The sequence below is a fragment of the Anabrus simplex genome, chromosome 14 (genome assembly GCF_040414725.1).
Source record: "Anabrus simplex isolate iqAnaSimp1 chromosome 14, ASM4041472v1, whole genome shotgun sequence".
NCBI lineage: Eukaryota > Metazoa > Arthropoda > Insecta > Orthoptera > Tettigoniidae > Anabrus > Anabrus simplex.
In genome coordinates this window covers 78,491,837-78,518,825 of record NC_090278.1, presented here as the reverse complement: position 1 = coordinate 78,518,825, position 26,989 = coordinate 78,491,837, and the positions used below count along the sequence as shown (strand labels likewise).

The 26,989-nt window shown below is 37.2% G+C and overlaps 1 protein-coding gene across 1 annotated transcript; it reads left to right on the top strand.

Annotated features, from left to right (window-relative positions):
* On the top strand, window positions 1–26,789 carry LOC136885774 (zinc finger protein OZF). The gene is made up of 5 exons (XM_068230425.1): window positions 1–501; window positions 12,473–12,554; window positions 13,797–13,904; window positions 14,989–15,044; window positions 22,734–26,789. The coding sequence occupies exons 2-5, from the start codon at window positions 12,486–12,488 to the stop codon at window positions 23,806–23,808; spliced, it is 1,308 nt and encodes a 435-aa protein (XP_068086526.1). The 5' UTR covers window positions 1–501; window positions 12,473–12,485; the 3' UTR covers window positions 23,809–26,789.
* Window positions 26,790–26,989: the final 200 nt, after the last annotated feature.

Below are 26,989 nucleotides of genomic sequence, written 5' to 3'. Positions count from 1 at the left end.
TATAAGTAGACAGTTTAAATAATAATACATTCTAATTGCATTGGTAATTCACACAAGGAAAGTTGACTTGCTTCAAGTACTCGACTCCAGTAAACTATCCCCGTGTGAATTAGGCTTATGGAACTGTCAAGTGTAACAGGCCAGAACTACGTATCGAGTTGGCCATAGCTTTGGCTTTACTAACGATAGCAAATGATTAGTATTGTTTTTATAAAAGTGAAACAAATATTATTGTATGATTGTTTCAAAAAGTTGAACATTTATTAAACACAGTCAACGCAAGAAAAAAAAATATAGAATGCACAAATGTTACATGCCATGGACTACTATTTCTGAAAGTCAAATCGAAATTACTCGCACAGAGAGGGAGTGAGAGAGAAATCCAAAAATGGATACCGATAATTGCCTTTACATAAGGGTTGCCGAGAAGATACAGCCTCATGATTAGTTATTTCAAACAATATTTCAAGTTGTAAAACAAAGTCACATACATTCTGAAAGGTATGTAGTAATATTGACGAATTTAATATCACCTAACATGTTCTTAAGTGAATATTTTGCATATTCATAAGATTCTTTTAAAAGAAGATTGGACTAGTAGATTCTTTTTATAATAACTAACTGTGAACTCTTTGATATGGCCCATTAGGTTATGGAGGTAGTGCATCTGGTTTTGTTAACTTTTTATCGCCACTACGTGTAAGCCATTAAGCCACTTCCAAACGACAGTTATCGTTCCTTTGGGCATAATGTGAGTTACAATTTTGTTAAAAGGTATCGATGTACAGTATTACATAATGTGAAGAAATACTCTTTGTTATTTTTATTCATCTAACTCTTGGTTCTGTAGGCAACGGTTCTGTTGGGATTTCGACTTCTGTCTGTTCATAATCAGACTAAATGGCAGGTGTAATTACAGATGTAACAATACGAAGATTAGCAATTAGTATTGATATTCCAGCAATCTTAGCATGCCGAGTATAGTGTATAGAACAACTAAACATGTAGGAGGTTACTGCAAATTCTTGACATTCAAAACTAAGAGAATAAGTTTGCTTTCGAGCTGCACGTTTTACCGCCATTAACCAAGTATTATTTCGAGAACTTGTACGGGGAGGGGTAGCCGCGAAGTTCAACTTTTCACCTGTGTTCATAGGTTATTTAAACTATGAACTTGTAAGACTGGTGAAAATATGTCCCACGGTGTACATTTTATAATTTAGTAAGTGGCTTTATTTTCTGCACGTGATGTAATGTTGAATAAATTGTCGCACGGTATTGCTATAGTCGTTACACGTCATTGTTTGTCTCATCACGAGGAGGAGTGTTGGTAGCTCCAGGAATTTCAGTATTCGCAGCGAAAACGTGATCTGCGGTTCATTTTTATTTGCTATGCTTTTTTCTCTTGCTTCATAACCCCTCCAACTCCCAATCCCTACTGGGCCACTGCCTGGCAGTAGACATTTTCCCACATGTATTTGCCATGCTCAGTATCGCATTGTCTTCCAGAGCTTCAGTTCGAGCTTATAAAGTTAAAATGTGATTTAACCCTGCAGGTTAGATGATGTAACTTGAATGTAGCTTATGTTATAACAGAAGGCTGGGGAAAACAAGGCCACGCTGCCCGTGAAACTGGTTCTCTTTCGTGTTTGTGTAACACATCATTTTGCCGCTAGGTGCACGCTTGTTAAACATAAAATTGTGCTAACGGTGCAGACAGTATAAATATTTTCACATGCCTCTCAGGGCGTATTTTATGATAACTATATCCCATTAGTGATTGCGTAGCTTGTAAATGATTCGTTCAAAATGAACGCTTCACTCGTATGAAGTGTAAACTAACCATTCAATTTAAATGAACTGGTAGTTCAAACACTTCATAAGATTCACAACTCATTTGGTTTGTCTATCACCTGCTCTCTTCCTTTCCACTATCTGCATCATTCATTACCCCTTCAGTCACAGGCCTATCTTACCTGTCAACTGTATTCTTACATGTATTTCCTTCTTTCTATAAGACAGTCTTCTATCTTTTCCTTGTCCCTATTAACCATCATCTAGATGCTGTAAGAGGGTAAGCCATGGGGTATCCATAATTACATGACTCTGCCTTCTGTTGATAATATTATTACGTATTATGAAGCTTTATCGAGTGAGTGAGGCACTATGTCACAGGTGATTGACATAGTGAGAAGCTTCGTCGGACTTCATGACTTCATAAACAAACAACTTAATTTAAACGACTCACATTAAGGCATTTGAATGAGTGAAGTAATTCATACAAATGGACTGGTTTTACCCATCACTATATCCCATGCCATGTAGTATTAGTACCATGGGTCACCAGTTGTGTCACAAACATCTATGCACAGAGAGACTGTTGTTCGTTTCCTTCTCGTGAACGACACAATGGGGTAGTTCACAAGGCTGCCAACCTGTCTGCGTAGGAACTCAGAAAAGTACTAAATGACCTTTTTCTTGCCATGTGGACAGTATGCTCCTTTACATGATCTTTTAAGGGTGCTTTTATAATGCTGGGGTTGGTCATCATTATCATCATCATCTGGAGCAGTTTCCAACCACAGGCTGGGTCTACTTGGAACATAAGCCTCTCCATTATTTTCTCCCCATCCACCACTTTTCTTCTGTCACTTCCGTCCAGTTCCCTCCTCTTGCCTCGGTGCTGTTCTTTTCACCATTCCACTCTCTCTTCCTCTAGGTCTCCTTCCCTTGAACTCCATTTCTAACATCTTTCTTGGTATCCTCTCCTCTCCCATTCTCTTGACATGTCCATATCACTGTAGCCTTGATTTTTCTATCATTCCTGTAGGGGTACCTCATTTACCATTTCTCAAACTCTGTAATTTATTACTCTGTCCAATCTTGTTAAACCTACTCAATACCTTTCAAATCTCATTTCTACTGCTTGTATTGCACTTTTATCCCTCTCCTTCGTTACCCTCGTTTCTGATCCATGCATCAAAAATTGGCACAAAATAAGTCTTGTAGATAATTCCTTTACATCTCTGTGGTACATCCCTGTTCCATATCAATCCTCTCACACTCTTAAAGGATTTGTTTGCCTTCCTCTTTTTTTGATTTCCATCCTCCATTTTCTTCTATTACATTTCCCAGGTATTTAACTCTTTCCCGCGGGTTTCGTAGTAAAGCTTACTGGAGTCACACACAGTCTCCCGCGGGTTGCGTAGTAAAGCGCACTCGATTTTCAAACTGACTTCCTCTGCCATCTGTCTGCTAAACATATAACTTTTTTTTTTGAACCAGTGAATTCCCTAAGCTTCCTAGATACAACTGGCATGCATGGAATCCTAAAATAAAGTGTTCTTTTATATGTTTTCTTGGATAGAACAGACAGCTGACTGAATGTAAACACATTGCAGCAACATGGTTGCTCATAACCAGTTGAGTGCGGAGGATATTTGTTAGAAATTAGACCAGTATGTTGACAAATGCAATGGTAGTGAGTTTGAAGTTGTAGGTATGATAATAAAAGTAGTATGGGAAGCATTTGGGACAGGATATGAATCTCGGGAAATCGAAATACGGCACAAGACAGGAAATGTTCATTCAGGTACTGTCTCCTTTTAAAATATTAGGCCTACTTCTACAAAACATAATTATCAGTTTTAATTCTCCAGTTAATTCTGTTTCAGACTATGAGCCTCTACTTAATTACATAATATTCCAACTAATGCCAATTTATTTTCCAAACCCATTCAGTGATAAATTATTATTAATTTGTATGTCCGAGCGGAAGAATGATTTGCTATCTAAATATCTTCATCCGACGGATCCTGAAAATGAAATAAATTTTGAGATTCAGGGTGAGTTCTTGCACCACCAAGAAAATAAGAGCCCCATCAGGTCCGGCAATTCAGACTGACATCAAGAACAAGCAATTTAACATTATGCACCATATTGGATTCTCCTTTAGTATAACTCGAGTTTATTTTCCGTTGTTACAAAATTTGAAAGTGATATCCTCAGTGGTTTTTACAGAATAAATTATTTAGTGAAGGTACTCCACAACTATACCCGACAAGCAAATTATTACTCTAGGTTTTGCCAGACAGTGAGTCAAAGATAGTCCGTGGGAAAGGGTTAAAGCTGGGGTTGGTAACAGAATTTAATTCTCATCATTCCTGGGAATGACATCACAACTATTTTTTGTCAGCCAATAGCAATGCTAGTATCTACTTCAGCAATGAAGAATGCTGTGTGATGCTCTTTATTACATTATTAGAAAAATGTACTTCTGGGGAAGGGCTGGTAGATTCCTGGACATTTCAGTAAACACATCTCTCGTCTGAAGTGAATTACATGTAAGATTTGCATCGTTTCTTTCTCTTTTTTTAAAAAAATGCTATTTGTTCGGGATGTCGACCCATGTGGATCTTTTGCCCCTACTGGTACCAAATTGTATGAACCTGCGTGTAATTGGAATTGAGGTAATATGGAATGTTGTGTGTGAGGAAAGGAAGATTAAGAACGTCACAAACCCCCAGTCCCCAGGCCAGGGATATTAATCATTGCAATTAAAAACCCCTGACACGGCCAGGAATCAAACCCAGGGCTGCCGGGCGACAGGCAGTAACGTTGACCCCTACATCGCGGGGCTGGACTGTATCATTTCTACTTCCTTACAATGTTAAATTTTTATCTTTGCTTAATGTAAACATTGGCTAATACTTTGAGGAATGGTATACTGTATTGTTCCTTATTGTACATCAAAGATATCTAGAGGAAGGGGTATTTAATTTTACAGTTTTCCGAAAGATAAGGAAGTTAAAAATAAGTGGTGTTGGGCAACTTCTCATCAAGGTAACAGACAAGTAATGAATTTCATACTTCGTTTCAGATTGACTTAAAAGTTTTTAAAAACACAGTAAAACTTATTTCCATCCTAGAACACTATACACTACTTCACAACACCAAGCTTTCTTCCACATACCAAAGAAACTTGTTTTCTCTTCTTTCTAGTTGTGTCTTTTTAAAGCAGTCCCAAGCTGAGTACATAAGTTAAGAACAATGGAAGAGTTATATTTAATGGTGTATTACTTTACATTACGAAAGCATTGTGGCCCTGTTTGTGGTTTCAAGTCTGGTTTTGGTCTTCATCTTCTTGCTCTTCTCCTTTTTCTTCTGTCTCCTCTTCTTTCTCAGCCTTTTTCACTGCTAGCAGGGCTGTAGCTGATTTGAAAATGTTGTGTGTCGTTCAGTTGTTTATACGAGGCTAGCCCAGAAACTAATGCGCCACATTTTTCTTCAACAATTATTTATTGAACACAATGTAACTTATACACAAGAAAGAATTATGTTTCTTTTACACTCCCTATTTTTCCACGTAATCTCCTTCCCGTTATGTGGTCTTTCTCCAGCGAGACACAAGGGTATGTATGCCCTGTCAGTACCCCTCCTTGTTCTGTTCATGAAGGCATTTCTTCTCTGTTGCGAATCACCTCTTCGTCATCATGACTTTACCAGCGGAAACAGTTGCTATGAATTTTTTCTTCTGTGGAGAGTCAGGACAGTGCCATTCCATTGATTGCAGTTTTGTTTTGGGCTCAAATAGAGAACCCAGATTTTATCGCCCATCACAATCCAGGACTAGAAAGTTTGCCCCCTCAGCTTCATAATATTGCAGCAACTCAGAAGAAATGTTTTTTTTGAGACTTTTGTGTTCCTCCATAAGACGGTGCAGAAACCATCGTAAACACTTCCTTTTTTTTTTTTTGCATAATCAAGAACACTAATGATTACACGTACACTTTCTTTGCTGATTGACAGCTCCTGCACCAAATACCGAGTCGTTCTGTGTCGGTCCTCACGAATGAGCACATCAGTATGCTGCATCTTGTCAGGTGTGACAGTCATGGGTATCCTCCCCGACCACTGCAAACCGCTTTCAGATTGTCTCACCCTCTGTGCCCAGAGACTAACTGTACTTCTGTTGACTGCTGGTGTTCCATAAACTGCTCATAAATGTTTCTGAATGTTTCCAACCATTTTTTGCTCTGCAGTGAGAAATTCAATGGCAATACAGATGCCATTGCTCTAAGTAAGCAGTCTGTCAGAAGGAGCAGAAACTTTGCACACTCACTCCGAAAACTTCAAAGATTCATATCTAACGTTTCACATCCGTACCATTGTTGGGGGCTGAGAAAAAAATTGTGGTGAATTATTTTCTGGGCCACCCTTGTAATTCAAATGAAGTTCTCTCCCTTGCAGGGGATGTTTCTTGCTGGACACAGATAGTGTTTTCAAGCACTTAATTTGTTTCAGCATCTGTATTAGCATCGTCTCCAAACACAAGCATCAGTTTGTCCAAACAATGACTTTGATCATACCAGCACCAGAAATTGATGCATACTGTATGAAGGACAACATCAGTTCCTAATATTTTCCACATTTTACAAGTAGATTTTAAACAATGTTTTCATTTTTTATTTCTGTTTCCATGTTTCTGTTTCCCCTTAATACAACAGTGAAAACAAGATGCTGTAAGCTTCGCTGGGACCTAGAAAATATTCCATAGTGGACAACTTTTCTCTTTAATCCAAGTTCTGTTTTTAGCACTTTTTACTGCACAACTCTTTAAAAGAATATATTATTTTGTATTGGTCCATCTATGCTGTATAGTATTAGATACATGTTAGATGTACACTCATAAAAACTAGTAAGACTAGGGGATGTTTCAACCCTTCAGATCTTATCTCCATAAATGTCTGCACAGGGTAGGCAAGGCATACAGTGATTATTATTATTATTATTATTATTATTATGATTATTATTATTATTATTATTATTATTATTATTATTATTATTATTATTATTATTATTGGCTATATATTAGCAAATTTTCACAAGCACTTACCTCAAGAACTATGGCGAACGTAGGAAGATATTTAAAACTTCTGTATTAGATAGCCAATCCTAGTGGGAGAATTGAAAACTACTTTTGGCACCCCTAATTCTTGTTCCTCATTTTCCAGCTGTGTTGTTTTATAAGGTAAGCGATGAACTTGTCAGATGTTGAAATTTTCAAATCCATATCCAAAGATAGGCCTTTGCTGGCAAGATATAGTGTTTACAGTGCACTGTATCTTCTGGTATGGGCTAGAATAAAATTGTTACTTTCATTGACCTGTCTCAGTCTTATACTTGGCTTTGACAATATGAGTGTGGCTGAGGTATGAGTGACGCTAGTAATGCCATTCCTAATGCAGCCAGTCCCTGCTATGAATGGTATGAAAATGTCGCTCATAGGGTCGGTTGGTGCACGCATTTCAGTGGGCTTGGCAGACTGATGTGCAATAGCAACATCTGGCTCAGTGAGGAAAGCAATGGGAAACTACCTCACTCCTCATTTCCGTAGTATGCCTCTTCAGTGACAATGGTTCCACATTACACAAATCACTGGTTGGTTGTTTTTTTTTTTTTTTTTTTGCCTTAAAATACCAGTCATCACCACCACCGTTACAGTTATTTGCCACAATCTGGGCTGAATAGCTCAGATTGCAGAGAGCGGGCCTTTTGATCTCAAGATTTTATCTTGGCTCAGTCCATTGGTATCAACGGGGCCAGAATCCACCGGCACAGCTATGACGACATACTTATGGGACCTGCCTGGGTAGTAGGGCTTTTATTTGGTATGGCTAAAGAATACACATTTATGATGGTACCAATATGTGCAAATTAGTAGTAAATTTAAATATTTACTAATTAGGACTGTTCAGTGACTACCTGCAGTACAATTAAAGCTGAATATTCAATTTTCTTAACCAATTCATGGCTTCATCTGTGTCAGTGCGACGTAAAGCCCCTAGCAAAAAAAAAAAATTGTAAAAACAATCCAAATATGATAGGTCTTAAACCTTGAGACAATTGTGTAGGCTGAAGATGCTTGTAAATAAAGCGAAACATGTCCTTGCAAATTCATGTTGTAATATTATGAACTAGCAACATAAAGCCAATTTGTATTGAATAGGTGGATTAAAATAATCACGATATTGTAAGCATTTATAGCAAATTTCAATACGGGCCTAATCATGAGATTGGTTACATGTAATAAGTGGTATGTTCCGAGCTGTCAGTGGAGAGATGGTGTGGGAGGACATCAGTAGACGAATAAGTTTGGATGGTGTCTTTAAAAGTAGGAAAGATCACAATATGAAGATAAAGTTGGAATTCAAGAGGACAAATTGGGGCAAATATTCGTTTATAGGTAGGGGAGTTAGGGATTGGAATAACTTACCAAGGGAGATGTTCAATAAATTTCCAATTTCTTTGCAATCATTTAAGAAAAGGCTAGGAAAACAACAGTAGGAAATCTGCCACCTAGGCGACTGCCCTAAATGCAGATCAGTAGTGATTGATTGATTGATTGATTGATTGATTGATTGATTGATTGATTGATTGATTGATTGATTGATTGATTGATTGATTGATTGATTGATTGATTGATTGATTGATTGATTGATTGATTGATTGATTGATTGATTGATTGATTGATTGATTGATTGATTGATTGATTGATTGATTGATTGATTGATTGATTGATTGATTGATTGATTGATTGATTGATTGATTGATTGATTGATTGATTGATTGATTGATTGATTGATTGATTGATTGATTGATTGATTGATTGATTGATTGATTGATTGATTGATTGATTGATTGATTGATTGATTGATTGATTGATTGATTGATTGATTGATTGATTGATTGATTGATTGATTGATTGATTGACATCTCAATGAATCACCATGTTTAGCAAGAAGCTTATCTTCTGATTTTCATGTGTACGCATTATCTGCTTCTGCACGATGGAGGTAGATATCCTGCTCAATTTCATTGCGTTTAGAATCATGTTTTGCAAGTGTTTTCTTTGTATGAAACACATAACACTTATGACGTGTCTACTATAGGTTATTTGAATGAAATATTCAACTTATGAAATTCTTGTTCATATACTGATCTAGATGCAGGATTACCCTCAGTTTCTTTGAAAAGGTTGTATATCATTTGCAGATTAAGGTAGGAAGGCAAGTAAGTTTTATCACTTTTACGGCGGGTATAATGTGACTTTTACAAGGGAAATGTGTGAATATGTTTTCTTATCTGTTCTAACCGTGCAGCACTTGTTATATTTGCAGATGGTTTTCTTCCTTTCTGATCATCTTTTGTCACTCCTGACACAGTTTTACCATGATCTCTTAAAGCTTGTGTTATGAACATATTAGTTTCACAGAGTGTGTCCACGAAACACTGCCTACAAACTTGTACTCATTCACCATTAATCTTGAAATGAAACAGATTTGTAACAGATCTGTTATGCTGTTGCTCTGGCTCAACGGCCCTTTTCCTACTTGTTTTTGGTGGACTAGAATCAACTATGCTATTTACATATGCCTTTCTCTTGTTTCTGTCACCTAAATCGAAGTACTCCTCAAAGATAACATTTTTAACTGGAATATTTCCAACCATTGTCTATTCCACTTAGCACGGTACCCCATTTGACACTTTTTAAGAGGCCTTGATACCCTAGCCGAAATCAGTTTTCCCTTGCTGGTGATATACTCCTTTCCCGTGTTACGACTGATTTTTCATTGCAATTTCCTTTGTACAGTGAAAATACATTTACCTTGGAGGCGTTTTCCAGTCTCTCTTGAATTACTTTTCCTCATTGGCTCACTTGGTATATCACAAACCACTCTTATGTTATTTTTCCCAAAATTACTGGCCTGATCGATTACATTACTTTCATTGTTTAAAGTAATACTTGAGACAGGTATAACTTAATAATGTTATTTGCTTTACGTCCCACTAACTACTTGTATGGTTTTCGGAGACGCCGAGGTGCCAGAATTTATTCCCGCAGGAGTTCTTTCACGTGCCAGTAAATCTACCGACACAAGGCTGTCGTATTTGAGCACCTTCAAATACCACCGGACTGAGCCAGGATCGAACCTGCCAAGTTGGGATTAGAAGGCCAGCGCTTTAACCGTCTCAGCCACTCAGCCCAGCAGGTATAACTTTATCACTAATAACATTGACAGCAGGTATGAATGTTTCCAAGATTTGAGGGCACTAAAGTTCAGTGTATGTACGCTTTTTGGCAATCAGCGCATGATTTGGATTTAGTTTGTCCAATTGGATATCTTCACTAACTGACCGATCAATGTCCTGAATAAAATCGCTGAATTCGTTGTTATCAGAAAGTTCAAGTACAATTGTCTCATAGTCCTCCAAAACATGCACATTGTCTAATTGAGCGATATTGTCTGTATCTAATTGTTCTCATTGTAATGTACCTGGGTAAACATTTGGATTCAAGGAAACATCATCTTCGTCATCACTGTGTAAACATCTGTCAACCATCCTAGTAAGTTCCAGTCTGTCATTGTTCGAATTGGAAGCTTTTACTGGCGCCATTCCAACAGCTGAAATAGGAACATTGTAATTACTACATCTAGCAAAGAAATGTCTCTATCAAATATTTCACAATTAGAAAAAATCATTAAGAAATCAAAGTACAACTATACCGAGGATTATCCAATCTAAAACTATGCAAAAGGACTTATTACAGTTACCATTTTCACCACGCACAGTGTCTACTTACAACTCCAGAAGAATTCTAAATCTTCGTATTCAGTCTGCACAATTCTAATAATCAGTCTTGCAGCCATATCAACATAGCTTGGTTACCTAATACACCAAGTTCAAAATTTCTGCTTAAGCTGATACAGTGTGTAATCAACTCCTCATAGATTCTTCTAGAGAGAATCATGTACATATTTGTTACTCTAACATTTTTACATACTTGTATACTTTTACTATAAGTTTCACGTTATATTGTGTTCATTCTTGGTACCATAGTACTCGGTCCACAAACATAATGTATTACCAGGACCTACTGAATTCTATCTGAAACACCATGTGTTTAAAATTTCGACTCAGGTCGATCCACAACATAGAGCATCTCATTTGTACTTCTATACCCAGACTTTTTAACATATTTGTGTACTTGTATTATATATGGCTTACCTATTGTCACACGTAATGTTTCACTTTCATATGCAACATTTTTAGCACCATAGCACGTCGCCTAATTCAACCATACATCATAGTGTTAATTGTATAATTGTTTCATAGTGTTTTTACTGCTCATTAGAAACATGTTTTAGGAATTCGTCAAATGTTTGTGTATTGTTTTAATATGGCTGATGATGACCCCAATTAGGGTTGAAACTAGTCCCAAGCAACCCATGTAATGTAAATACACGTAGTGTAAATTAAACTATGTATTGAATAGGTGGAAAATGTTTATGTTTATAATTTATATATGCTTTTACTTTTGTAGCCCTTAAAAATGCTTCTCTGCAAATTCATCTTGTCATGTTGGTAATAATGAGACTCGTGTGGTGGCTGTACTCGGCCCACTGACCTGTCGGCTGTCATCTAACAAACGCTTATGCCTGTTGTACACTATCAAATTTTTATTTCAATTCGATACTTCACAAGAAAAACTCTCAAGTTTTGTCATAAGATTGTTCAAATTTACTGAAAGTTTGACAAGATTTAGCAATGTTTCATATTTTGTTTTACCATCGAGGGAAGGCAAGCAGCAGTTGTGGTTCTTTGACTAGCTGTGGGATATGCTCCTAAAGAAAAAAAGGAAGATAAACATGCTATAATCTGTCACTTGTATGGGAAATATATTGAAATGGTTATGTTCAGCATCATTTTTGCAGTATGTTTGGTACCAAAACATCATTTGCACAGGTTATATTATATTACATTTAGTCTCATAAATTGAATAAAAATGATAGCAGTGCAACAGAAATTGATAACTTATTACATGAAAATATATTAGGAATTCCATAATGATATGTGAAGATCATAATAGATTAAATATTGTTGATAGTGTTTACCTACTGTACATTAATAAACATAAAAGCTGTTCGCTTCCTTGAGATATTTGTCTTGCAGTCTCCTCATATGCTGCCATTTTATTGTGGTACTCTACGTACTTAGCAATTAATACAGCCACAACATCCATTGGCCATGAAGACAAAACAATTTTTGGTCTTTTGATTTTTGATCTGGCAACCCCAGCATGCCTTGTGGCCTGGCATAAACCATTAATACTCAAATAACACTGGTCAATTCTGCCAAAAATATGACAGTTCTTTGTTCAATTAGAACACATTCTAATTCACTGTCAATACTTTTGAACACTTGTCAAGTATTGCAAGCAATTTGATAAATAAACTTGTGAATTATTGAAAATTCTTGTCACATCTTAAATATGACAAAAATGACTCTTAAAAACAAGCATTAATGGCTCCTCGTCGAAGTGCAATTGTATTTCGAATGAGTAATACCTTCCTTTTTAACTTCTTGTCTTCTTGATGAATACTTACACTCCTGTGCTTTCTGTTTCTAGTTTGCTGTAAATTATGGAGGAAACAATCTTTATTAAATGTGAACCAGAGTGGCCGGCAGATACAGAACAGTCCCACAGCTGTGTAAGTAAAATTTTAACTTGTCTGTAGTAATATAATGAAAATAAACCTTCTGGACTGCACATAAAAAAAATTCTCTTGCATAATTTACAACAGGGTCAAAAACACTCTGTAACTATAAGTTGGAGAATACTATGTTCAATGATGTCTTCAATACTGAAGAAAATTTCAACAGTTGAATTTGTAAAAGAAAATCCAATGTTTTCTTCCTTGTTATGGGCTGCTTGGTGCAGAGGCTGATGCTCTGCTAATATAGAACATAGGCTCTATTATAATTTCATGTGGCTATTTCTAGCCAGGTGCAGTCCTTGTAAGGCAGACCCTCCGATGAGTGTGGGTGGTATCTGCCATGTGTAGGTAACTGCATGGTATTGTGGTGGAGGGTAGTGTTATGTGCGGTGTGTTTCAGGGATGTTGGGGACAGAACAAACAGCTAGTCCCCGAGCCAACGGAATTAACCATTTAAGGTGAAAATCTCCGACCCAGCCGGGGATTGAACCCAGGGCCCTCTGATCCGAAGAGAATTGTGCTGACCATTCAGCCAAGGAGCTAGACATTGGCTCTATTAACATAGATCCTCCGTTATGTGTGGGGGCAGTCATGTCTTAAGAGGTAATTTGATTAAAGTAACCCCAGAGGCTCTCATCGTGAGATTGTGGTTTGACCATGAAGTCTGTAGCTGAGTTTAATATTGCTTCTGCTTACATGTGCCAGTTTCCTTGCTTTCTTTTCTTATCCAACCTTCCTTAGTTGACTTTTGTTCTCTTCTGACCCCAGCTCTATTAGATTTACCTGGGGAGTTTATCAATTTCATGCCATTCATGGCTCTTAGCGGCTTGCAAACGACCAAGTTCATTTGCTAACGCTCATTCGAACCTGATATGGTCAACGGCGTCTCGGTCGACTTTGGGTGGGTTGTCTAGCAGCATGTCTACTTAGGCTATGTAGTAAGATTATCTCAGGGAAAATATTATATATCTCTATTTACATAGCTGCACCAAGAACACTCCTTACTCGATTTTATCATACAAAATGCTATCTACCTGAAAACAGTTGTTTATTCTTACTTGCCCTGGTGATGTGCTGAAGACTCAGCCAAATTATGTATTTTTCTTTTGCCAGAAGTTGTGAGAATAACCCAGTTGATTTATCCCCTTAAATGGTTGTGCTTTTCAATCCAATGAATGCCTATGGTGATTATATCTCAGATATTTTCTCATGTTGTAAAATATATTTCAATTTCAGGGATTGCCTTTGAAAACTGACAGTGATGACACAGGAGGCATTTCTACATTACTCCCAAAAGTTGAAAGAGAATCATCACCATCTGGATGGTGTGAAGGTAATGGAAAGGTAAGATTTAATTTTTATACTGTAACAGAGTTTTTATTATTGTTTTTTGGGTCATCAGTCTATTGACCAGTTTGATGCAGCTCTCCAAACCACCATATCATGTGCTTACCTTTTCATTTCTGCAGATGTTTTGTCCATGACTCTCTTGGCCACTGACATTTTTACATCTATTGATATTACGGCCTATTTCTAGGTTTTCTGATTCATACACAGTAATATTTAGTCCATGCAAGTTCACCCAGAAAAGGACATTTTTTCCATTATGTCTCATGGATTCACAATAAATCCACTCATTTTATCTTATTAAGCCATTTCTTTTAATTTTAAAATAATAATCATATAAATTTAGAGATATGAATTAAATGTTATTTTTCTAGAATTTGCTTTACATTGCATTGACACAGATAGAGCTTACGGGGACGCTGGGATAGCAGAGGCATAGGAGTGGGAATGAAGCAGCTGAGGCCTTAACTAAGGTACAGCCTGGTGTGAAAATGGGAAAGCACAGAAATCCATCGTCAGGGCTGCCGACAGTGGAGTTCAAACCCACTATCTCCTGGATGCAAGCTCACAGCTGTACCCCTAACTGCATGACCAACTCACCCGCTAATTAAAATTCTGTTAAATTTAAGTGCAACATTAACTTTTCATCAGCTAAGCAAGTTAGTCAGGTGATTAGGATCCCGTGGTTTTTTGAGCTTGCATTCGGGAGTGGGTTCGTATCTGTGCGTCAGTAGCACTGAAGTTGTTTTTCCGTTGTATGTTGGGGCTGTACCTTAATTAAGGCATCAACCAATTCTTTCCCATTCTTACATTAAACCATCAGCAAAGAAAAAAATATTAATTTGATGACAAACTAGCAATGTCCTGCACTAGTATAGTGATAGTTCTATTCTAAGTTGAAATACTACTCAGTCAGCATGGAATTCAAAGAGGCCTGTAGACTTACAGAAGTTTGAAGTTTCCTATTATAATCCAATAATGTGAGGGCAGTTCAAACCTGATAAGAGGTTATTGAACCTAAGTATAATTCAGAACCTTGTGTTGAAAGATGATTTTTATCGTGTACCCTTATTGTCTGCAGGATGAAGAACAACTTCCACTTCACACGAATGACAAGAATGCAAAGTCTTCTGACAGGTAAGTGTTTGTATTTAGTAGATACATCATCTTTCTTGTCATTTTCCCAGTTATCTTGAGTTTGAAAATATGTAGGTTAACCCATTGAATGCCAGGCTGTAATGTAGTGGTTGCGCTAAGAATGCCAAGATAATGTTTTTTCATAGCACGCAGGTGAATAGAGAACATATGAATGTTACTATAATTGCAACAGATTTTCATTTTCTTTGTTTAAATGTGTACTGTACTTTTTATCAAGGTTATGATACCTTTGTGAGAATATTCAGCTAATTTTGAATTAAAAACTAACATTTTATGCAATTCTTGAGTGTATCTTTAAAGAATTATGTATTTTTTTAAAATCATGCACACACAGGTTAAATACACAAAGCCTTCTTCTTTACTTCGAACACTTATCAGTCGATTAATTATTCTCTAATGAGTCACTTAATGTTAAAACATTGCATATTTTAATCATTCATTTATTTATCATTATCTACATTATTGGAGGTAAAGAAACATACGTATAAACAAGCAAAATAACAAGCGACACAAAGCGACAGAGTGCAGGGCTACCACATGCAAAACTTGCAATGTATCAAAAGAAAGATTTTATAACACTTCACTATAATCGGTTTTGCATGTTATCGATATTTCCAGAGTGTAAAAGCTTCAATCTTTCCAGGTGTATTACGTATGCTGATATCGTGCAGCAGCAATTGAAAATACAGGTGAAAGAAAATATGGCCAACAAATTGGTCCATGGCTATTTTAGAAGCAGCTCACGGGGCCAATAGATCAGCGTCCTGGCACTATAAGATTTTAACTTAGTTTTACAACCAGATACCCTTTCTGACATCAATATATTACATGCACTTGTGCTTGTTAATACTGTGGCATATTGTGTGTAAGTGATGTTGTGTACTGAGGTGATCACAAATATCTAGCTCTCAGGTTAGAGGAATTAACCAAACTTGGTTAATATTCCCGATCCAGACAGAAATCATACCTGGGGCGCTCTGAAGTGGCGGCCACTGTACTGACCACTCAGCCAAGGAACCAGTAAGTAGTAGATTATCACATAAAGAAATGTTTATCTATCCATTGTTTACACAAGGGAAAATGCAGCCCATCCTTCTCTCACGACCAGTGTAAGCAAGGTCTTTATATGTTGCATATCTAAGGATACATGGCAAGTCGTGTACCTGTAACGAGCTTTTCGGCCCTTGCCTCATGGGCAGTAGTGGCAGTGCTGAATTTTTGTTATCTTCTTTGCTGCTGGCTCTCCAGAGGTGGATGTTCTCCAGCTGTTTCTCTTCATTTTACTGGCTAATTCCCCTGGCAGATTTCTCAGTTTTTGTCTTTTCTGGATCCGGCCTTTCATAAGCTGTGAGGAAATATTCTTCAACTTCTCCTTACAACCTGTTTCCATACAATTTGCCTCTAATATAATCTTTGCATTGATTCCTGCAACATTGAATATTGAGAATGAGATGCCATCTTCTGCTGCTTCTTGGAACATTGAACATTGCTAATAGCTCATTAACAACGTCTACACTACATTTAGTTATGTTCTAAAAAGTGTTAATTTCCAATTTCACCTTCTCTAATATTAACCCATTCCAGTCTGGGCGTTAATATCCCTTACAAACGTTCTGGACTGGGCATTTTTAAGGATGTTTAAAACATTATATTTCTGTACCTTTAGGAGATTTTTGCATGATTCTTTTTTCTCTGTATTTGTTTGAGCATCTAGTTTTGAAAAGCGCTGTTTGTGTCGTGCACTATCACATGAGATTTTAAAATTGTTTATATATTATACCATGTTATGCGAATGGAGAAAAGGTCTGACTGATAACTAAGCAAGAACAGTTTTCTTAAATACTGTTATATTTACCCTATTTTGCTAATATAAAATGTGCATTACAATTACAAAACAACAACAGTAATGAGTACGGTATAAAAATAATAATTTTTCAACAATAATGGTAATAATTACAATAACGAAAATGGGAGATCTTATGAAATTTTATTTTAATTGATAAATTTTGTCAAAAGTTACTCAAATGTAAAATTATGGTTCCATTTTTCACAACAGACTTCTGAGAAAGATAGAATACAGTCTTCTAAACAGACAACTTTACTAATATGTAGACAATCTTACGTATGCACGCAAATATGAAATACGCAGGAACATGCTCTAGGCCGTAAAATGAACTCCAGTCATAATGACATGTAAGAAGTTGTTTCGAATTCATATGTCAATAATATGTTCATTTGCACATAAACTTATAATACCGTATTTTATCGCGTAATTCCCCCCCTTTTTTCTCGAAAAATTTTCTTGAAAACACTAGGGACGAAATTATGCGAGTGGTGCTTCTAGGCATTCAGAAAGAAAGAGAAACGATGTATTAGGTAAAAGTTATATTTACGGTAATACCGATATGTGAAAAAAGTGGTACCTACCGGTATTTATTTTCAATTAACACAAAAGAATATCAAGGTTTCATTAGGCTACAATGAAGAGCATCAATACATTGTTTCATTGTTTCTTTTCTCTCACTACTCTGCGGCCTCACTTTCATCACTATCATCACTATTTTCAGGCTCAGGTAACACATCATCTTCTTCACTTTCACTATTCTACAACATGTCGTCCTTGGAACTGTCAATGGCACAAGAAATTCCAGTTTTTTTAACTCTTCTTAACAATATCGACACTAATTTTCTCCCACGCCCGGATTATCCACCCGCGATCGTCAGTTATGATGGCTTCCTTATCTTGCCTCCTGTAGTCAGCTGATGAGATCCCGCCGCCATCCATTCTGAATACAGGCGTCGAAGATGTTCTTTGAAAGGTTTGTTGACGTTGACATCTAAAGGTTGAAGAATGGACGTTAAACCTCCAGGGATGATGACAGGATGGGACTTCATCAGTTTCATTTTCTCTTTTACAGCTTCCACAAGGTGATCCCGGAAACTGTCTAGGACAAGAAGGGACTTCTTTTGTAACAATGCCCCTGGTCGTCTTCTCCAGACTTTTTCCAACCAATCCACCATCAAATCTGCTGTCATCCAGCCCTTTTCTTGAACTCGTACGTGAATTACATGTGGTGTAGTCTCCTTTGGTAATGTCTTCCTTTTAAAGATGACATATGGTGGAAATGCATTGCCGTCTGCTCTAATGCACAACATCGCTGTGCATCTTAGACTCTCTGCTCCAGTCGTCTTCACAAGGACACTTTTTGAGCCAGTTGGAGCAACGGTGGTGTTGTGCGGCATATCAAAAACCACTGGCGTCTGGTCAGCGTTACCAACCTGAGAAAGTAAATAGTCATATTGCTGTCGCACTTTTATTACGTAACGATGGAACACGATTACCTTATCTGTGTAGTCTCGAGTTAAACACTGGCACAAAGATGTTCTCCTCCATAAACTGAGATTTTGCCGTCTCATAAAACGAATCACCCAACCAATGCTTGCTTTAAAGTCCTTTCTGTCAATGTTGAGCATGGCAGCTATCTCGCAAGCTTCGTTCTGAATCATTTTGTAAGAAACAGCACAACGATCATTCCGAAGTTCATTGACATAAGCAATTACACCATTATCAATTTCAGGATATTTCTCTGTTTTAGGCCCATGGAAAGATTTTGAGCTTGCCTTTGCAGCCATAAGTTTATCTTTTTGTCTCCGCCAATCCCGTATTGAATTAGGATCAACGGAGAAATGTCTTCCTGCAGCTTTTACTCCATTTGTATCGACGTAAGATAACACATTTATTTAAATTTTGCCGTGTAGTTTGAATATTTCGACATTATGACGACTTGTAACAAACTGACCTGAAACACGTCTGCAACTTCGCTGTTCAAATTTACAGTATGTTGTGACAATAGAAACATTTTTATGTCAAGTACCGCTGTGTTCATTGTTGTCCATTATCAAGTCATTCGAAGGCCGCTCCTATAAGAACAAACCAGGAGAGGGAATTATGCACGATATTTAATAAAATAATTTTTAATGATGGAAAATAGTAGGGAAGAGAAATATGCGAGGGGGGAGCTTATGCGATAAAATATGGTATATCATAAAATATCTAAAATATCACTTTCGTCAAGCACATGTTTACCATGAGAAGCCATGTCTTAGAGCCACTGACTGACAACATCTACTGATGCATGTTGATCGAAAATATCGTAAATTCTCTGACTTAGACATATAACTGCCATATGCTTAAATACTCTCGTAACTAATACATGAAGAAACACGATGTAACCACCAGAATGCGTGCATAGCTCATTCTCGATTTTTAGTGAATTGTCAAACCTTACTATGGGCTATGCACGTAGCGCGGCCTGAACGTAATTTCGGCGATGTAATGACATTTCCTGAACAACCCCACATGGTTCTTGCCATGTGCTCTGAAGCAGCTCGGTCATTTTCCAATCAACGTGAAGACTGCAGATGGACACATGCTGTGCTTTCTTTACATCAGTTTTGGTTCTCTCGATGACGTAAGAAAAACGACTAACATTTAGGTAGTAAAAAAAGTATTTTGAATAAAAAGAGGCTAAGATAGACCAGAAAGAGTTAATGCATCAATACCAGTCAATTCTGGGTCACAATAGAATGAATTTACTCTTCTTCAGTATAAGCATTTACCGATTTGCATATTAGAGTATGTTATGTGGAAAGAAATTTAGAAGAATAGCAGTATGGATTTCGATAGTTTAGGCCATGGATACATCCTATATTTACCATGGGATTGCTGATGGAAAAACAGTGGGAATATGGAAAAAGACCTGGTGATGGCCTTCTTTGATCTAGAGAAGGCATATGATAGTGTTAATAGAGAAAAGGTGTGGGAAACCCTGGAGAGGAAAGCAGGTGGAAGGCAGTCAAGGGAACTAATGGAAGCAATGTATAAGAATTGATCTAGTTGAGTCCAGACTCCAGTAGGGAGAGCAGATTGGTTTAGAAACAAAACTGGACTAAGACAGAGAAGTGTCTTGTCTCCACCTATGTTTATAATGATTATGGATGAAATTCTAAAGGAAACAGAAGCAAGATATGGCAGGGTTATGAAAATATTGATGTTTTCAAATGACATAGTAATCTGTAGAGTCAACAATACAGAAGAGCAAACCCAACTAGAGGCTTTAAATGACAACATTGAGAAATATGGAATGAAAATCTGTGTGGAGAGGAGGAAAACAGTGGTGATGACAACAGAGAAGGAAAAGGAATTGTTAGTATCAGGGGACAAAACCTTGAGGTTGTTGAATACTTCAAATATATGGGAAGTGAAATAATGCAAGATGCATTGTTGGGTAAGGAGATCAGCAGAAGGGTACAAGCGGGAAATACGTTCTACCAGAATGTAAGTAACCTGATATGGAATGGAGAAGTTCCTATGAAATTTAAAGAGAGAATGTACAAGATGTACTATATCCCTGTATTAACATATGCATCAGAGACTTGGACTTGGACAGCAAGATATGAGAGTAAGTTCAGGCCAGTGAGAGTTGAAGTTTTTGAGGAGTACAGCAAGGAAAAAAAGGGGAGATAGATTAAGAAATGTTAAGGTCAGAAAAGAGATAGGGGTAGGAAAACTGAGTGATAGGATGGAGAAGAATAAATTGAGATGGTTTGAACATTATGAGGATGGAGGAGGGAAGGATACCAAAACAAGTGTTGGAGGCTAAGATAGAACGAAAGAGGGCAAGATGGAGGCCGAGAGCAAGATGAATCGACTCTGTCAAGAACATTATAAAAAGAGAAGACTGGATTGGAATACAGTTACTGAAGAGGACTGATGGACGGAGGGTAAACAATGGAGAAGTGCCATCAACACCCTAATGTACCACTCCATATGAGCATCATGGAGAGGCTTGGAATTGAACTGAAGCTTTTGGTGTGCCTCCAGTGATCAAGAATTGTGTACAACTACCTTTAGTACCCTATACTGCCATCAGCGAGAAAACCAGTCAGGGTGTAAACATGAGCACGTGTTCATGTTAACATTTATTAGTTGATGCTACTGCAGAATGCCTGTGAGGAGACATCAAAATAGTTTGTTAGCCAGATCATAGCACAATGCGATCCTACGTGCACAATGTCCAAAATATACCTTCAGTCAGAATAATATAGAAGAACTGATTCATTGTCGCTAATATAAGCAAACAATTCACACCGAGGAATTCAGGGGACCCATGCCTTCATGCTTGACCCACCATGTTGAATCTCTAGCCTCACGAAGGCTTGATAGAAACTTCACTTTTATACAGTTGGTGTGGAGCATGATAAATGGATATGTTGCACATAATAATAAAACTCGTAGAAGTCAGAATATTAACGAGACTGGTAAGTGTAATGGCTGTAATGTACCATGCCTTTCATCACGTGATGATGGAAGAGCTGTGATGCTGAGAATCAGACGGTCTGTGCAATATGAATGTCGTCTTCTCATTAATCTGAATGACACAAGCAATAGTGAGAAAGAGGAAGGAGTTCATCTTTTATCAGATTGTAATTAAGTAAAGTGCTTTTTTTTTTTTTCAATTTTCTTTCATGTTTCCTTTTCTTAACTATATTTCCCGTGTAAAATTTTTAATTTTATTGCAATATTAAATGACCAAAAAATGTGAATTATTCCTTCTGTGAATGGTTTATTATGTATTTACATTTGGAGCGTAACGTCATATTCATCAAATTTCCATAATTTATTTCTTCTCTGAGATGGTTGATATCTAGGTGTGATATGTCATTCACTTGTTGTTTATTCCTCCTGGAATTTGCTTCATAATCCATATCATCATTGTATTTCATCCACATGTTGACATTGGTAGCATCCACTGAGAGTCTGATGTAATTGCAGCTATCAGGTGAGGTAATGACATTTCCTGAACAACGCCACGTGGTTCTTGCCATGTGCTCAGAAGCAGCTCGGTCATTTTCCAATCAACGTGAAGACTGCAGATGGACACATGCTGTTCTTTCTTTACATCAATTTTGGTTCTCTCGATGATGTAAGAATAACGACTAATATTTAGGTAGTAAAAAAAATATTTAATCAGTGGATCTGAAACCAGTAAGTAATGGTGTTGCAGCACGAAAAGATGGCACTGTAATGACCATGGCTACCACACAAGCTTGTTAACTTGTTGCTTCTATGCAAGTCATTTACTTAATGGCAACAACTTGCTAGCTCTGAAAGTGGTTGAAATTCTTTGATCACCGTACAGAAGGCTTCATTTATTTTGTAATTATTCACATAATTACATTATAATAATTTGTTTTGTATAGTGTTATGCATTTGCAGATACATCACAATATGCAGCCATCTTTAATCTTATAGCAGAGTCCCAGATACGAGCACAGTTCCAGGTAGAAAGAGATTCAACTGCTGTATCATTTTTGGCATTCCTAAACTAGAGAATATTCCTTGAGATTGCATATCAACTAAAGACTTAGTATGCATTTTCAGCCCAACTCTCAGATAAATGTGCATTCTACTGCATAAATTTTAACCACACATCTATCAGGCTGTTGTAGTACAGGCTCTCAAACTTATCTTCTGCTTCCCTCAAAGAGCGAAAACATATCACCTCCTGAATTTAAGCTTAATTTAAACAGCAGTGAAAATATTAAGTAGTGATCCATACAAAGTGATTGCCTCCTAAGTGATGATTGTTTCCTTATCCGTTGCAGGGTGGACCAGAATGAGGCTAAGAAACAAGAAAGCACTGTTTACTCGAGGGATCTGGGAGAGACTTCTTTCCAACAAGTTGATAGTAATGTTCATTATTACATTACCGCAGAAGGGGATATATGTATTGGAACTTCTGGAACAATGAAAGACATGCACCATGCAGATGAAAGTCAGTCATCATCAGGTCAAAGTTTCAAATCTGAGGGGTTGATGTTACCTGACACTGATAATGCGACTTATTCCCGCAATACATGTGATGTGGGTTATAGTTCTTACACACTCGAATGTAATGGTGATATAACACAAGTTTTCAAGACAGGCGATGTAAAGTGCAAGGATAATTCTTTTCAAGAAGGTGGTGTAGTCTTCGAGAATGAACAAAATGAATCTCATATGAATGAATTCCATTCTGTGTATCCACCACAGTTAACTCTTGAAAATAATTTCTTGAATTCACAAGCAGAACAAATTGCTTGTACAACCTGTGGCCGTGCATTTACTAGCATGTCCACCAATGGGAATAACCAGCTGTATTACTGTAGTTTTTGTGACAAGGCTACGGCTTTTGCTGTGAAAGATTCTCACTTGAAGCAACTGACAGATGCTGGGGATGAGACGCTCATTTGCACAATATGTCAAAAAATTTCTTCAGGCAGATTAGATCATGAAGCTCACATCGAAACACATGTTAAATATAAACATCATTTTTGTCCCTTTTGTGGAAAAATATTTAAAAAACACTTTCATCTTCAATATCATATCTCGACTAATCACGTAAAGACGGAAAAAAATATTTCTAAACCATTACCTTTACAAAGTCGTACAGTACTTTATTCCTGTAAATCCTGTTCAAAAGTATTTGTGAGCCAATATTCCTTGAATGTGCATATGTTGAGGCATACAGGGGGGAAGCCACATATATGTAGGTGGTGTGGACAAGCTTTCTCCACATCATCAGATCTCCGATCCCATTTGTTCATCCACCAATATGAGAAACCATTTGTGTGCATCACCTGTGAAAAGCCTTTTTTAGAGCGGACTAAACTTCATGCTCATTTACTTACCCACAAGTAGTAAGAGTATGTTCACGTATAACCCATGTAGATGCCCACACAATGGGTCAACAGCCTAAATAGGCCCTTGCCTATCAAGCAACCATTTCTAGGTGCAAATACTTGCAGATCAGTAAGTGCAATCGTCACAATGATTTCTCACAACTGTCATTCTTGATATTTTAATCCAAGGCTCTTGTTTTGAAGTGAGATAACTCCTGAATTATTCGCGGTTCTGATGTAGACTGAGTGGACTTCAAACCAGCCTTCAGATCCAGGTTTTTAAAAGTTTGACTTGGCTGGGAATCAAAACTGGCCTTCAAGAAGGGGACAGGGCCATTACCCCCGTACACAATTGGGCCAGCTCACAGACCTGATGGTACCATTTTTACAGAAAAAAAAATATGAATCCTATACACTCATGCTGCAAACACTTCTTTGGGTGGAATAAAAAAATCAAGTCCCTTCTTACACATTTACAATATAGATATTTAGTTAAGAATGAAGCCATACTTTTCAGTGTCGCCTTAGTTAAATGTAACAAAATCTTTTCAGTCTGTCAAACACTCTGCAATTACAATATAAATTATAACACTATAAACATACCTGTAAAAATACAATTTATATTGTGATTGCAGTGTGTTTGACAGACTGAAAAGTTTTTGTTACATATAGATGTTTGTATAATCTGGGCCACTCATTTTCTATTGGTTTCTAGGTCTTTTTATGAAGATTAGATGAAATTATAATTTTAGTAATTAAATGATGCTGATTAATTTTTTAACTTATCATCATCATCATCATCATACGCATAGTTTCTAGCTGTTGGCCAGTTCTACTTGTAACATAAGCCTCTCCAGCTCATCTTGTCTTCTCACCACTTTGTAACTCATTTTTATAAATAACATGATAATCTACGAAGGGACTTCAATATATAACGCAACACTTTTTTTCTAAGAGCAGGTTGGTTTTATTGAGGATTCAAGTACACCATATTATTCCCCGATCCTTTTGCTACAATACCTTATTTTTCAACATAATCTCCGTTCAATGTTGTGGTCTTACGCCACAGTAATGTGAGGGCCCCTATGCCTGCATGGTACCACTCGACTGTTCGAAGTCAGCGCCAGTGCCATGCTGCATCGATAAGTTCCCCATCATCTACATAATGCTTCCCACAGACTACATCCTTCGTTGAGCCAAACAGATAAAGGTCAAGGTGCAAGATCTGGGCTGTAGGATGCACGAGGAGGAACAGTTCACTGAAGTATTCTGAGCTCCTAATGATGCGAGATGAAACACGCCTCGCCCAATGACTCATCGTACCTTTGACCACTGCCAGGTCTTCGTAGACATTCTACAAGCATCTATGGATATCTGTGACGCTGTGGTTTTCCGCCAAGGAAACTGAATGATTGCTCTGGTACGCACCTCCGTTACAGATGCCATTTTGAAGGCTGGTTATAGCGCTACCACCTATTGGAAATTAATGAAACTCTATGAGGCAAAGCGGGAATATTCAAAGATGTCCCAAACAAAATTCCAATTTTTAAAAACTTAAATTGACTGAGAAATAAAATATGTTGCATTATATATTGAATGCCCCTTGTATGTTGTCATAAAGAAACATAATTTGATATCTTGCACCATTGTACCATTGTCTTAGCCAATTAGATTGCTTCGCAGGTGAATTCAAATGGTCTTTGTGCAGCAATGTTACTAAATCTGCACATGACTAAAGAACGGCTTGAGAGCCACGCTGAGAAATCATATTCAAATGCAAACACACCGTTGGTTTCAGCCAGTGTCACTGTTTCGTAGTTGCTTTGGGGGGATCCTGTCAGCTCGGAGATCTGTATGCAAATCCCTTCCCTGGCATAGTTTTGTACCTTTACTGGTCCTCTCATGCCGGTCTCAAGTCACATACAGATTTAGCAACAATGCCACGCAAAGCTCATTTCAATTTGCCTGCAAAGTGATCTGATTGGCTAACTTCAGCAGCTGATAAAATGGTTGAGACATAGAATTATTACTTTCCGCTTATTTATCAGCATGACCAACCCTTTAATGCTGATGTAGCCAGTTCATATTATTTCCAACCACCCTGTACATCTCACTGAGCAGGCCAAAATTTGCTGTCCAGTAACCGGATCCACTCTGCTGCTCTTGGCATGTCACCCATCAGTTAATCCCATGTACTTTAAAACTGTATCATGAAGCCTCCTCGATAATATTGATTACAGTCTATTGTAAAAATGCAGTTGCTCATTGGGGAGTCAGCTATTGCCCATTTGTGGAGTGTTTATTAGTTTGGGAATGACCAGTCCTCACATGTATGGTTCAATCAACACTCAGTTCCTCTGGTAACTTAGTCCAGATTGTTATACAGGATCAATAACCTGATAGTGGTTGAAGTTTTGGATGTTTTGCTAAGGTATTTCTGATTGTTCATTTCTTTTGAAGTGTCTTAAAACCATGAAATAGTGACCTCAAAAGTTTGTCCTACGATAATCCATTATTAACTGATGTATATGGTTCCTTTATGCAAACTTAGTCCAGATAGAGGTAACAATAGTAAGATAATAGTGACAATTTAAGAAGAGACTTAAAAACCCTTTTGATGAAACTAGCATTTATAATACAGAAACTAGATCCCACATATTTTTGAAAATATGGAGCTGTTTAATATCAGTTGGACAAGAGAATCTAATTTGCAATTGAATAGTGCAGTTCCAGTTGAGTTTAAAAATTTTGTGTGTGTGCTTCATGGATACATTCTGCATGTAATCTTTTTATGATTAGAACCCACCTATGACCTGAAAACTGTAGCTCAAATTTTGTCTGCACATTCAGTGATTTTCAGGTGCCCTCTTTCAGTCCTGTGTGTGTGCTATAAACAGCTGATATTTGGCCCAATTAAGGAGCATCAATGTAATATATTTTGTGTATGTGTAGTATTTGGTTTTTCCATCTTGTTATTGTTAATGTAATTTTGAATTTATGAATAAAATTACAGAATTCTAAGAAAGGTTTACTCATTACACTTGCAGTGATGAAAGGAACACATAATTGCTTTCTCAGTACTATGCAGATGATGTGCAAAATAGAAATGAAATCATTCAGGCCTGTATGTATATCTCTTTTTGTTTAAATTAAGTACTTCACAACTCACTTGGTCAGTCTTAGCATTAAGTATTTTAAAT